Raw genomic sequence first — 14,969 nt, 5'->3', positions numbered from 1 at the left:
TTGTGCAAAGTCTTCTCTACTTGACATGTTTTACTTAATTGAGCTTAGTTTGACATTTTAATTACCTTTCCTGTACCATATTGCTGCTGGTGGTGGTTATTTACAGTTTTACCAACTGCAGTGCGGAAGAAAAACACTGGATTAAAAAGCTAAATTAATTTATTTAAGAAATACTTCTGAAATAATTAAAGGGATATTTCACTGCTGGAAAGATGAATGTGTATTTAAATTGGGTCATTTATGTAGTAGAAATGTGAACTTATTTTAGAAGTTGGTGCCTTCTAGACTGAGAAAAGCCAGAAAATGTATTTTTGGCTCATGTGGATGAAAGACAACAACTCCCAGAATGCACTTGCTTCGCTGCCCTACGAGGCCACTCCCAAGCCACGCCTACCGGTTACAGAGGGCAGTATCGGAAGAAATGATACAACAAGGCTACTAGTTGACTCGAAACTGAAAAGACGCCGTTTTATCGTGAGATCCCACCCCGTATGGGTGGGTTGAAAACATGCGGAACGAGCTCCTCCTACTGGCTGTAGTCTCTAGCCTCTGGCCAAAAAGCCTCCGATGACGCACAATGACGATTTTTGCGTCATTGGAGTTTTTTTTCCAGACACAAAATACAGAAATCTCTCATCTCAGGGGGACATGAGGGAGGGAAGCTCGGTCATTCGAAAATACTAGATGTTTCTACTGATACAAAGCTTAATGCTAATCGGTGAAGTATCCCTTTAAACTTGCACAAAGAGGTCAGCTGACAATTTACCAAACTACATGAAATATGTATCGCTGCATAAAGCCTAAAGTTTATCCTGTGCAAGAAGTATGTAGAAAGGAGGACACTAGTACTGCAGTCAACATAAGAGGAACTGAAAGATGCTGGATTCATGGGAGGAGGCTCACCTCTGTCGGAGCCCAGTATGGAGCGAGGATAGCGCGGTGTGGAGGGAATCTTTATCCTTTCAGTGCGATACTGCAAGTTGTTTGATGAACCTTCAGGAAACAAAAAGGAGAAGATGAGGAGACCAAACTAAACACACGCTACTTCAAATCAATGGTTTAGTGTGTGAGAGGAATAGATGACATATATTATTAAAGACACAGACTGACCGAGTCTAGCGCTGGATGGCAGGGAGTTGGTGCCGTGTGAGGCCCGGCTGCTACGGGACGACTCGGAGTAGTCTGCGGTGCGTTTCTGGCTCAGGTCCAGACTTAGATGTCCTTGATGCTGAGGACTAAGATGGAGAGAAGAAAACTGAGCAGGCCAGATCAGCAAACACTGTTTTTGGGGAAAGGGAACAATTATTCTCCTGAGAAATAAAATAACTGTCCTGTTTTTGACCTACAACAGCTCATTTGTTCTTATAGTATGACAATGAAAAGTTTGCATTTTCATGCAATTCATGCATTTAGGATGCACTTGTCTTGTATTTAGATGGTCACTTGATTTTGTCAAACAAGACATATTCCTGGATCAACAACTTTTGTTGATCCTGGAACAACATTATTGTCCAAAAACAAAAGTCTTAACTCTATTCCTACCCCTAAACCTAACCCTAAACATAACATAACCCTAAAATCAGAGGGAAATGATAGGTGAATTAGAATGGTGTAGAAGCCCATAACCCTGGTTGTAAGCTTAAACTTGACATTAACTGTAAACCAATCCTTCAAATCTGATTGGTTGACTGAAATGTTGTTCCAGGATCAACAAGGGCGTTGATCCAGGAACATCTTCCACTTGGTGAAATCAGTTATCATATTTCATGGAGATAGTCTTCAGTAGAAGTACAGTATATATGTGTGTGTGTTTGTGTGTGTGTGGGGGGGTTGTCTCAGTGGGAACTGTGGTACCTGGGGTGTGTGTGCTGCTGATTGATCTGGCTGGTGACGGAAGGGCAGTTGTTAGTTTGTACTCTGTGACTGCGCACCATGTAAACAGGGTTCTTCATAACGGCTGTTACCGCAGGGCAGGGGGCCAGTCCTCGATGTGCTGAGTCTGAAGTATAAACACAACCAAATAACCAATATTTTATGTTAAAATAATTGTGGCTACTGCTCTCCTCACACAGTTGAGTCAAGAGTGAAATGTGTTTACCCTTCAGAAAATGTTGAGCGTCCACCAATGGTCAAGCACTGACTTATATTTGAGCAATTTTGTGTTCTATTCATTTTCTATCTAGGTAGCAATTTTTGACACTCTATTACCAAAATTTGGGACATGTAGAGCTTGATTTGCTTTAAATTATATAATAATGACCATTAAATTAAAAGGTAATAGGAATTAGTTTTTTCAAACTTAGCCTAAATTATGCTGTATAGAATAGCTAATTTTGGACCAAATGTTGGTTTGTACTTCACAAATTTATATTTCTCTTAAATTAAAGAAAAAAATATTGTTGGATTATTTTCACTTTCAATAACTTGTGTATCAGGATTGAAAGCAGTGTTGACTATATAAAGGCGTTTGATGCGTAACATACTTTTACCTAAATGATCATATTTAAATTTTTCAGTTAATACAATTAAATGGATTGAGTCTTATTTTACAACAAGGAAATTGAAACGCACACAACAGTAAAGAGACTGTTCCACAGGTGTTCCTCAGGGGTCTACCCTGGGGCCCCTACTTTTTAGTTTGTACTTGAATGATCTAACACATGCCAGTCCAGATGTACATACTCAAATGTAGGCAGATGACACTTTGATTTATACGCATGCCAAAATGAAAGAACAGGTTGCACTTAAATTATCTTTTGCAATGTCAAAACATTTCTGACTGGCTTACTCAGTGCTGCTTAATAGTAAACGTTCAGAAAACTGCATGCATTTTAAAATTAAAAAGAAGGAAGAGGTCCAACCAGATATTGTAGTTAATGGCGAAAAATTACAAATTGTACCATATTTTAAATATCTTGAGTTATTTTAGACCCTCACCTGACATTCGAAAAGCACAAGTTTTATCTTAGAAATAACACATTTATATCTAATAAACTTTCAATAGAAGCTGCTGAAGTGTTTTTACATTTTACTTGTATTCTTATTGCATTACATCATAGTCACAAGCAGGAAAATCCACTCTCAGACCTTTACACAGTTAGTTTATATAAATGTGCTTTAAAAATGTTTGACAATAAACAAAATAGATATAATCACTGTTATATAACCAAAAAGTAAAATATTCTACTTTTAATAATTGTGTTATATTTCACATTTGTTGTTTAGTTGTTAATAACCTTGTACCACCATCCTTGAAAGAATTTGTCTCTTTGTGTGCTGAGCTCACAAGATAAACATGAGCTTCTTCAAGAGGTGATTGCAAAGAGCACTTTAGAGCTTCTGACTTTGGTTGTTCAGCTTTTTCTCTAAGAGCTGTTAATAACTGGAACAAGATACCAACTAACATCAGACTGTTTTATTCTAGCACATTTGAAGTTACTCTTGAAAATATGATTAAAGATGAGTCTTTGTTTTAGCTAAGTCATGCGATTCACTTTTTCCTTCCCAGGGACTGCAGATGAAATTTAGCTCTGTAGCTAATTCTGGGGCAGTTATTGACTGTTCATTGTTCCTATTAAGAGAGTGTGTGTGTGTGTGTGTGTGTGTGTGTGTGCGTGTGTGTGTGTGTGCGTGTGTGTGTGTGTGTGTGTGTGTGTGTGTGTGTGTGTGTGTGTGTGTGTGTGTGTGTTTATAAATATATTTTTATTTATTGTTTTTATTGTTTTAAATAGTATTTGTGTAAAATTTTACTTGTCTTCCTGTCATGCATTTTCAGTGTCCAAATTTAAGGAATCTTACATTTTTTAAATATGAGGTATATCATGTGTTAACAAAGATGGGACAGCCCCTTTATTTTACTTACAGATATTTATTATCATAAGATATGTTGGATAATAGATACATCTAACATATGTATAGTTTTTAGACAATATGTACAATATGTAAAGTTCCCATAAGAAAAAACATGGAATTATGCCATTGACTAAATGCGGCACCAAGTGTAGCCATTACACATTAATGTAATATGCCTCGCTTTGGCTTTTGCTTGTGTTCAGAACTGAGTTCCACCTTTTAGTAAAGGCAGCTGCTCTTGGAGACAGATGAGCAAACGGCAGGGAAGCTCAGAAGGCAGCCACTCTGGCCAAAGCTTGAACATTCAAATCAAGTAAAAATAGACCTCATTATCACACAAACCCCATGTGAACTGTATAGTCACATGACATAGGCATCAAGCAGCACCCATAATGGTTTGTCCTGTTTCTACAAAAATCTACAGTCATACAGTAATATATATCATATATTAAAATACATATTTTAGTTAGTGGAAAATACTAGTTATGAATGTTTTACGTCTTTACTTGTAAAAATAAAATGTAAATACTGTATGTTAATGCATCAAATGAGACCTAATTGACACGTTGCAGGGCTCAAAAATAAGGATGGCCTTATGCTGTGACAAAAGATCAGAAAAAAGATAAATGCATAAAATTGTTGAGACCTGCATTTTCATACTAAGCGACGACATGAACACTCAGAGAAGAAATAGGCTTTGTTCAACAAGCCCGTTCATACATATTCAGCATTATTATCATAAATGAGCAATTCAATTACTCAGTACTGACTTCACCATAAAATTAAGAAAAACATTAAAACATTAATAAAGATGAACTGCGCTCCATAGAGCAACTGTAGATAGAGAGCATGTAGAAAATGTTGTTAAAGAGATGCATTGAAATGCACCATGGGTGGCTTGGGTTGTGATTAGGGCAGGTGTAACTCACTGGGAGGCAGGGTTCCATTATAAGCTGTTGGCACGAAACCCACACTGTGTCTATGAGGTCGGTTAGGAGAGGAACGCAGTATTTCCCTCTGCTCCAGAGAGTCACCATCATTTGAATAACTCTGCCAAACACCCACACACACACAGTATTAGATAATGCAGTATACAGTTCTATAGAAAGTTATAAATGTTTCTACATATTATAGAATATCCTAATAAATGGCTGGTTGGCTAATAAAATATACTAAAATATATGTTTGCTACTATAATCACTATATGGATATTTTTCTTACAAAAACCCATCGCTTCACTTCAGAAGGCATTTATTAACACACTGGAGTCGTATGGATTACTTCTGGATGGATGTGCTTTTTAGAGCTTTTGTGCACTATTCAATGCCATTACAAAGCTTAAAAGAGCCAGGATATTATTTAATATAACTCTGATTGTGTTTGGCTGAAAGAAGAGTCATATACACCTAGGATGGCTTGAGGGTGAGTAAATTATGGGATTGTTTTAGTTTTTGGGTGAAATATTCCTTTAAAATTACTTCTACATTTCTGACTCAATACATATCATGTATTAAAATATATATTTTAGTTAGTGGAAAATACTAGATTATATTACTATAATTAGCCAATTATAAAACATTCATATTAATAAAAGAACGCTAAGCTAGTCTTCTGCACATCATCATCATCGTGTGTCAGCACTTCTAATGTTCTCTTCCCCTCTCTCTTTCTTCCTGGTGCAGTGGGAGATCAATCTCAGGCTGCGAGGCTAATTAAAACTGGGACAGCTGGCTGTGTCAAGCCCAGCGGATCTATAAATTCACCTGGAAGCTCTGGAGAACAATGGTCTGAGGAGTCATCCTGCGCCTGAGGGCCGGGGCCGATTTGGGCCTTGGACGCTTCACTTCTGGTTCCTCGGGCCGCATCCGACCAATGTCCTCCTCGCAGGACTTCCTGGAGCTCAAGACCTTGCCCTCGCGCCCCACCTCGGTGAAGTACAGGTTACCGTTGCGGTCCTCCTGCTTGGGTTCGGAGATAGAGATTGTGGTGATGGTGGACTCTGAGGTGGAGCTTCCCTGATGTTTGTGCTTGAACTTGAAGGAGTCGCTTCGTGTGGGTGGGGTTGGAGGTGTTGGGGCGGAGTCTGCTTTCAAAGGTTGAGGCGAATGGTAGTCCGTCTTCGAGGGTGTATCTTGCCTTTTGAAGGCATCGGCTTCAAAGATGGACTTCCTTTGCTTGGGTGACCTGTAGATGGAGAGTTGCGCCGGGCTGTCAGTTGACATGGAAACACCCACCACCATTTTAGGCCAAGTGCCGCCACTGTGTTTCTTCTCTAGGGTGGTTTCCAGGGTAACGCATTCGGGGCCGACTGACTCGGAGCGGGTATAGCAGACCTCCTGAAAGGCACTGCCGCTGTAGCGGGCCAGTCCCAGCTCTGAAGCGGGTCGGAGTGTGTTAGGGTGCAAGGTGGCGATTGGGAAGACCTTCCTTTCGGAATAACCACTCTCCTCTCCGTCTGTCCTGGTCTTTCTTCTCTCGCCGCCCGCGTCCCCACTATAAATGTCCGTCTGAGTGGAACTGTTGTGTTTGAGGTTTCTGCTGTTTCGTGAATGAACATCTGACAGGTGGATTCTGCCGTTAGATTTTTCAGCCTCCCTCAGGCTCTCAAAGATGTTCTGCCCCGATGTGCTCCGAGGAAAGAACTGTTAATGGACAGGTTCAGCATGACTGGCATAGTTAAAACACCACAACATCAATAATACAAACATTCAGAGGTACAGTACATAACCTACAGTTACTGTGGCTTATTTCATAAAAGGCCAGTTTTAGTGGCTACACGAGTATTTCTGGATTTCTGGCTTTAAGAAAATGGATTAAAATTGGTTTAGCGATGTTCATTGCTATGGTAACTTGCACTACATACCTAACCTGATCCAGAACAAGTTTTCATTCTGAATAAGAGATTGCAAACCAAAACTGGACCAATCAGATGCAAGCAAAATGACAAATGACATATAGATGATGAAATAAAGTCACTCCCAATTCACTCTCAACTTTTAAAAATGCTAAACTTACATTTTCATTTAAACTCTTTGTGAACCTATATGAATTATTAATTAAATCAATTTAGTCGATTCACTTGTATTAATATAGTCTGATATTTTCTGCTCCCTTCTCAAACTTTAGTCCTGCCTTGTAGGAAATGCATTTAAACTCATGATATTTTTCAGAACGGTCTCTTAATCTCTGCAGAGAAGTGAATTGTGCCAACTCTCTAGGAAGAAGCGAATCAAACTGACGCTCTTCATGCGTCATGTGACTGGCTGTCACACTTTCAGGTGCACATGCTCTAGATTTGTTAGTTTTCTCAACTCTAAACGAACTCTGAAACTCAGCTAGCTTTGTGTAACAGGCCACAGGTCTGTTAGAGTCATTTCATCCAATAACAAATTTACTCATTGCAAAGCTCCACCCTAATTCATGTTCTTCATGTTTATTTGGGAATGAGGGGATTTGGGAATCCACAGAATTTGTTTAAAGTTATAAAATGCTGTGTTTATGGTTTCAGGGAACCTTGTGTAACTATGTTTGAGAAATTATGTCAATAGAAAAAAAAGTGTATTTTTAGATTTTCTTTTGTAAAATTCAGTTCAAAACTATTTAAATGCTATCTTAACGGTTAGTATTAGTCAGTAACTTGGCATTACGCAGGGGCTTAGCAAAGGCTCAACTGATTACTGAAAGCAGTAATGAGAACAACTACAAACTAGCCTAATTTCCAAACCTGACTTCCTCAGTAACGCTTCAGAGTTGGTATTCTAACTTAGACACAGCTGTCTCAAATACGACTTGGAATAAATGTCACGGCAGCATCTTGGCATTTGGTAATGAGAGCGGCGCACACGCTCAGACAGCAGTGAGAGAACAATCACCTTCATGAGGGAGAGAGCGAGCGAGTCCCTGCCGCCCCTCAGCAGAGCCTCACATTCACTCAGAGATTTGTTATCCAGAGCGATCCCATTTATCTAGGGAAGAAGAAATTTAGGTCAGCGCTTCACCAAAGAAAAGTGCCAGCAGACTTTTCAATCCTTCTATTTTCAAACTCAGAAATGACTTCGGAAACTTAAGAACAGAGACAATTGATGCCTGGTGAATGAAAGGATGGTGAACTTTTAAGATCTCCAGTTCAGATAAAGCCTTCCATCTTTTTAAACGTAAAGGGATTGTTCACTCAGAAATAAAAATTCTGTCATTGTTTTCTAACCATCAAGTCCTTCCAAACCTAAACTGACTGACTTTCTACTGTTAGACAAAAACAGAAGAATGTTGAAGATTTGTACTAGCCATTTAATGATACTGTAAGGAGACTCAGAATGGAAAAAAGTGGTCCATACTACTTGTGCACTATATTTCAAAGTACCGAACTTGTTATTCATCAAAAATAGCTCTCAAATCAAATATGGTGCTATTAGACATCAGGTTTGATGTTGGCAACACAAAAGAACCAATCGCGTCCATTTTCAAAAGGCATTTATGTGATTTTGTAGTACATACAAATAATGTAGTCTATTTGAGCACTAAACATAGGTGTTATTAGTGGACTTTTTTTTTTGTCTATCAGTGTTATTGTTAAACTATTAAAATATATTTTGTTAATTGAAAAAGATTAAATAAAATATAAATACAGAACATTTAAACAAAGACAATTTTGAAAGGTTGCCTTGAACTAAAACTATATTTTATTTTATTTTACAAAATTACAACCTTTTAGAAATATTTTTAAAACAAAACCTAATAAATGTCAAAAGCACATACAATTAATAAAAATCAAATTGTAAATTGAAAACATAAAAATAAAAAGCTTATTGAGAATATGAATAAAAACTAACACTGAAAAAAAACTTCCTCAAATTAAGCCTTGACTTAAGTATGACTATGGCAAACTTTTATGATACCTCTGTTGGTGTTTTTGTGTCATTTTGAAGTTCACAAGTCCCCGTTTACTTTAATTATATGGAAAAAGGCAGCCAGTACATTCATCAAAGTTTCTCTTTTTGTGCTTATGTTTCCTAAATGGCAAACCATGCAGGTTTACAACAATATGATTGCGAGTAAACCATGACAAAGTTTTCGTTTTTGAGTGAACTATTCCTTTCATGATAAGATCCAGCAAATGTGGTAGCACTATTGATTGAGCCATCTGACATGGCCGATACTGGAGCCAAAAGGTTACAGATATCAACTACCTATTATCTAGCATGCGAGTTAAAGTAACACCTGATCTGTTCTCAGGATTAACATCTGTGTTACTTATCACCAGAGTGGCAGCTATCGCTTAGCACATCACCTGTCTTATATTCAGTCACCTCCATTTAGGGAGTGGAGTGGATTTGATTGGCAGTTCGTCAAATGAGCCCCCATGCATTTAAGATTAGTAACTGGATTAAAAATGTGCTTCAGTTAGGAGATTGTGATGAGAGCTAAGGTCAGACTTTTATAAGAGCAAAACGTATCCTTGACATCAGCGATCTTCCTTCAATTTGAGAAAGGATCGCATGACTGCTTGATGACTTACGGCAATGAGGCGGTCTCCGATGGTAAGAGATCCCTCTCTGGCAGCAGGACTGCCCGGTGCGATAGCAGCCACGTACACGCCACCCTCAAGAGTGATACCAGCGTCTGGGAGGGTGCAGACCAAAATTAAAGGTCATTAATAAGAAAATAAAGGAAATTAGCCATAGAAACAGTCAAATGAGTTGGGGAAGATGTGGGAAGTTACAGAAGTAAGTGATACCTTTGTGTCCGATGAGATTAATGTGGACAGGAGTAACAAGTCTTCCTCCTAAAGATTTTCTCCTGCGAACGACCATATTGATTAGCCCGCCTCCGTTAAGTACGGCTTTGATGACCTGCTTCCTGTCTTTGTGAGTCAGGTCCACATCATTTATCTTCAGCAGCCAATCATTCACCCTATTGAGAGAGAGGCACAGCCGGTCAGGACAAAACTATAAGCAGGGAAATAACTGTAGAATCATTCCAGAGGGCATTATCTGAAAAACACTCAATATCTGAATTCACCTCAATCTTCCATCCGCGATACTTCCTTTGTCCACCCTGGTCACAAATATCCCACAATCCCCTGGTAAATATGGATCATTCACCCCCTCTGCAATATCAAACCCCATTGCCTTCAAATCCATGTCGTCCTGTTGGGAGGATATTGATGGAGAGACAGATGAGACCTCTCCACTTGGAGAAAAAAATTACTAAAATGAAGGTAAAGTGATGTGAATGAGCATCCTGGAACAACAATAAAAAAAATATAAAAAAATAAAACAGAAACAAAACAATTATAGGTTATACCTTTCTGACAAATACATTTCCTTTGCAGTCATTTGTATTTGCTGGGTTAGTATTTTTAATGAATCATTCACACAAATTTGTGAACAACATACTTGAAAATTCCGGACCGAAAAAAAGAAAGAAAAAAAAAGGCTTTTCTAGGAATCAGCAGTTTAAATTGTTATCTTAGAATAGAAATGCATGTTATTTAGGTAGCAATGTTTTGAAACAACACCAATTTCTGTGGTGACATCCTAAACTGTAAAGTGACTGTACGATTTAAACAAGTTTTGACAGATTTATGAGACATCATACGGAGGGAGGTAAGAGGAAAAGATTAAAGACAGTCAGTTTCCTTCAGTTCCCTACCACCCAAAAACTCTGTGAGTCGCGTGAATGGCCTATTTCAATAAGTGAAAGGCTAAGAGTTTGCAAGTATGAACCAGTTCGACAGATTCATTGAAAATAATCAATGACAAAGAATGCTTCTCTCAAAAATATAACATTTGTAGTTTTGTTCTAAATGAGAGTAATATATAGCTATACAAAAATGTGTATTCCCAACAGAAATTTTGGCTGCACTTTATATTACAATAGATGAACTTATAATTTACTGCCAAATAAATCACTAGTATCACACAGTAATATAAATCACACAGTAATATAACCTAACTCCATGGGTTAAGGTTAGGTTCAGTGTTCGCACCTAGTTATTACCCAGTTATTGTAATTTCTGGTAATTAATTGGCAAGTACATAATATGTACATGCAGAACAGGCCTGTAAAATAAGGTCCTACTGAAATTTTCTTGCTTTTTCCAGGCCTCGAAAACATATTCCCAGATATGTTCCGTAACTATAATCTACCTTTAAAATCACAATATTTTCCTTCATCCCTTTTAGCTGTAGTGCTTTGGATTTCTGCATTCTTACCCGATCCTTCTCAAACTCCACCACTTCAGTCTCCCACTCTAATGAGTCTGTGTCTATGGCTGAATCATGGGAGCTGTGAGCCATTAGATGGCAAAAACGCGCCTCCTTTTCCAACTGGCTCTCCATCTTCTCCCTTTGTTGGTAGAGAGCACAAAACAAGACAGACTATTTTCTCTCTCATCTCTCCAAACAGTCATCTAATTCATCTCACGCCCACAAAAACCAACACAAAATAGAATGTCAAATGTCAACAGTCTTTGTGAAGATCATCACTTTGTTTAAAAAGCTGCTGATGCAAGACTGGGAAAGCCTCTGTCCTACGGGCCAGTTGGATAATACGGCTTGGCATCAGGGCATCTTTTGGCACAGTTTGTGCAATCTAGAAACACCTGTGCTAAATGGAGATGTTATAAAAGCAGCATCAAGGTCACACCTCAAAACTGGGTAGAACAAAACAGGATCAAGTAGTTGGGGAATACTATGAATCATAGACTCAGAGGGAGGAAAGCCTGGAGGGCATCAGTGACGTAAGAAAAGAAGTCTAGTGCAAGAGGGTGGGGGTGCTCTGGAGTTTTAATGGCGATGGAATAACCACAAGGAGGCGTTTGAAGCAGGAATTTGATGTGACGCATACCGCGTCCCAATTCGCATATTATCCGTCCTAAATAGTATTCGAAAATGGAAATGTCCCAAATCGTAGTATGTTTGTATGAGTCTTCCAAAGACTGGTCTACTTTTTTCCGGTTAGAATCTGATGTGCAGATCCGTGCACACTCTAATGGCTAATATTGCCCACAACCCATTGCGTGTTGGACGAGGATTCGACTAATACAACAAACACGAATAAAGTGTTAAAAAACTACAAACTTGACGGATGCGCGAGTCCGAAGGTTAAGTAGAGAGGTTTAGATAAAGGGGTTTGAGTGATTAATCAGTATCTAACCTGACAAAAAGATATTTATTTAATGTTATCCACATTATATTTCATATGCAACAGCATTGTGAACTTTTGTAAAGATACGTTTGGTCTAACTTTTAAATGCATCATATTAACAGTCTCCTCATGAAAAACCCACGACTGGCAGATAAACGTGCTACTATATTTCTCTCCGAAACGGCAGGAAATTAAATTGAATGTGGAGGATTTTAACTGTGACAAGATGATAGACAGGGCAGTTTAAACAGTGGCAGGCTGTGTGTAACTAAGCGACAGAGCTGTCCGTTAAAGACGCAGTTATGGCGAAGTAGTATGTCCCAAAGCTTGCATACTATTCTTCTACACACTCAAAAGTATGTACTTTTTCTTCACAAAAACAGTACATACATTCAGGGTATAGCATAAGTAGGTGAATTGCGACACAGCGTGAGCCTTGTAACCAATTAACAGACCCTTTATTAATTCCACCAGGACCATGAATCATTTGCCATAAATTAATATGATTGGCCATTATAAGTGTGAAACGATCTGCTGCTTGTCAGTTCACATGCACAGAAGAAAAAAAAAAAACTGATAGTCATCATTATTTTACCTATCAATTATTTATTCATTTATGTTATTTTGCATGATGATGTTATTTATTTATGTTATTTATTACTTTATTAATTTATGCATTTATATTTGCAAGAGGTTGGGTGTAAATGTAATCAAATGCCTCACATTATTGGTATATTATCTGTCAAAAACTGACTGAGAGATTGGCAGAAAAGTGTTTACTTGAGCTCTTTAAGTTCCCTTGCCGCATCGTTCCGCTGTTTCCTCATGTCGTCAAGATTACGCAGGGCATCAGCCAGATCGCTGACGGCACGGTCTCTCTCTCTGCGCAGGTTATCACACAACGTCCTGCCAAAACACAGCAAACACGCGCTCAAGCATCAGCACCAACAGTTGCTTATTTTAGATCAACTCAATGTCAAACGCTACCGTATGCTCTCTCTCTCAGCAACAATCTTGTCTCTTTCCTGAAAGGCCCAATCTCTTCGACACTTGGCCACCTCTGCCTCCTGCACGGCCTCCTTCAGCTCCTGAGACATGGCCTCACACTGCTTCCTCAACACATCAATCTCCTTATTGGCACGCTCCATGTCCAGCGTAGCAGAGTCTTGTTTCTGTAGCAAAAACATCCATGATGAATATGACTGCAAGATAATTTAATCCCCCAAATTAAGACATCTGTAAAGTCATATTAGTGAAATGAGTTATATAAGCTTCACCAGGGAGGTGAGAATAGCAACTTTGAGCCTTACAGCTGTTCTAGAGAAGCTAGAGAGACCTCTAGTGGACTTTAGCAGCACTGCTGCTTCAACTTCAAGCTGACTGAATAAATCAGCTTTGGGGGTTTTCTACTGGAATAATCCAATGGCTCACAGCTTATGAGATTTTTATAAGCTTTGTGGTTTGAAGTGTTTGTTTGTGTGTGAATACTGGTGTGAAAAATCAAGACAGGCAGGAACAAAGGTGAGGATGTCCCTTAGACATTTCTGCTTGTAGAACAGCCGATAACTGCAGTGACAGTGGTTAAATATCTCAAATTAAAACCTGAATCATAATGGTGAAATACAATATAAAATATCACACTTGTTTTTGAGTCATGGTGCAGCAGAAACACAAGTTACTCTGAATCTAATACATAATCTGTTAAAATATGTTGTTTAAATAGTTAAGGGTGCTGATACTACCGTTCAAGAGTTTGGGGTTGGTAACATATTAATGCGTTGGAAAGAAGTCTCTTATGCTCACAGAGTCTGCCTTTATTCAATCAAAAATACAGTAAAACAGTCAATTGTCAAATATTACTACAATTAAACATTTCTATTATAATATATTTAAAAATGTAATTTATTCTTGTGATGCCAAATCTGAATTTTCAGCATCATTACTCCAGTCTTCAGTGTCACATGATCCTTTAATTTTGGTATTTAAGAAACATTTATTAATTAATAATGCTAAAAACAGTTGTGCTGCTTAATATTTTTTGTAAACCGTGATACCAAACTTTTGAATGGTAGTGTATATCATATTTATAGATTTTTTTGCCCACTTTTCCATCCACTGTGTTGAACATCGTAGGTCCGATTGCTTACAAAAGTAAGAGCACACCTCTCCACAATAAGCTGGTTGATTTGACACCTCATTCATGGGTGTATAACAAACTATGTGGGACGAGTTACGGAAGCACCACTAAAAATAAATTACTTCACTATAAAACATTTCCATGATTAATTTTACTTCCATTTATCATAGTCTTTTTGGGCCTGGAAAATTCCCTACATCTTCCAGGTTTTCCATAGAAGACTGGATGTAGCTTCAGAATATGAAATACATTTTTTTAATAAATGTCATTAATGTGACCATATGTAGTAAGCACCTGTCTGGCCTGATAGTATTCCCGTAGTAACTGGTCTCTCTGGATGATGGCTTCTGTTCTCTCTTTCCTGGCCACATCTCTTTCCTCCCGCACGGTCTCGATGTCTTTACAGGCCTGACTCAGCTCTTTCTGGGCCTCCGCTTTGTCCTTCACCTCATGGCAGTATTTTTCCAGCAGCTCGTTTCTCTCACAGATGGCACGGTCTCGATCCACCAGCGATGAATTTAGCTCCTACAAAAAGACACCAACGTCAGCGACAGTTATACGCTATTGATTTAAAGTGCTTTTTCAAAACGACATGTTATATTCACTGGCCGCCTAGCACAAACTTGGCAACAGAAAGGTGATTTACAGAACAGAGAGCATATTATAACAAGGCCCAGTTCAACTTAATCTTGAATACTGTATACAGGGATACAGTGACTGCTGACCGTAAAGATTGTGTATGCATTTTGGGATATTGCATTAAAAAAAACACTGAATGGAAAAGCCAAGATGCGCATAAAAAAAAAAAAAAAAAAAAAAATTATCCTAAAAT

At 38.4% G+C, this 14,969-nt stretch overlaps 1 protein-coding gene across 4 annotated transcripts in view; it reads right to left on the bottom strand.

The window, feature by feature from the left end:
* The window catches only part of dlg5a (discs, large homolog 5a), a 61,718-nt gene that overhangs the window by 16,246 nt on the left and 30,503 nt on the right, over window positions 1-14,969 (bottom strand). For all 4 annotated transcript variants that reach the window (XR_014201620.1, XM_082153970.1, XM_082153969.1 and 1 more), the window contains exons 8-20: window positions 14,432-14,662; window positions 12,988-13,172; window positions 12,781-12,906; window positions 11,067-11,199; window positions 9,871-9,998; window positions 9,587-9,762; window positions 9,368-9,471; window positions 7,725-7,817; window positions 5,616-6,494; window positions 4,782-4,902; window positions 1,855-1,999; window positions 1,111-1,235; window positions 904-993 (exon numbers count right to left, since the gene is read on the bottom strand). Coding sequence is in view for 3 of the 4 variants with exons in the window: in XM_082153970.1 (XP_082010096.1) it covers window positions 904-993; window positions 1,111-1,235; window positions 1,855-1,999; window positions 4,782-4,902; window positions 5,616-6,494; window positions 7,725-7,817; window positions 9,368-9,471; window positions 9,587-9,762; window positions 9,871-9,998; window positions 11,067-11,199; window positions 12,781-12,906; window positions 12,988-13,172; window positions 14,432-14,662 (2,536 nt within the window). In the remaining variant the exon portion in view is untranslated. The remainder of the gene's footprint in view (window positions 1-903; window positions 994-1,110; window positions 1,236-1,854; window positions 2,000-4,781; window positions 4,903-5,615; window positions 6,495-7,724; window positions 7,818-9,367; window positions 9,472-9,586; window positions 9,763-9,870; window positions 9,999-11,066; window positions 11,200-12,780; window positions 12,907-12,987; window positions 13,173-14,431; window positions 14,663-14,969) is intronic.

The sequence above is a fragment of the Leuciscus leuciscus genome (genome assembly GCF_965113295.1).
Source record: "Leuciscus leuciscus genome assembly, chromosome: 22".
Lineage (NCBI taxonomy): Eukaryota > Metazoa > Chordata > Actinopteri > Cypriniformes > Leuciscidae > Leuciscus > Leuciscus leuciscus.
The sequence above is the reverse complement of the archived record's forward strand: the minus strand, read 5'-3'. Positions and strand labels throughout refer to the sequence as shown.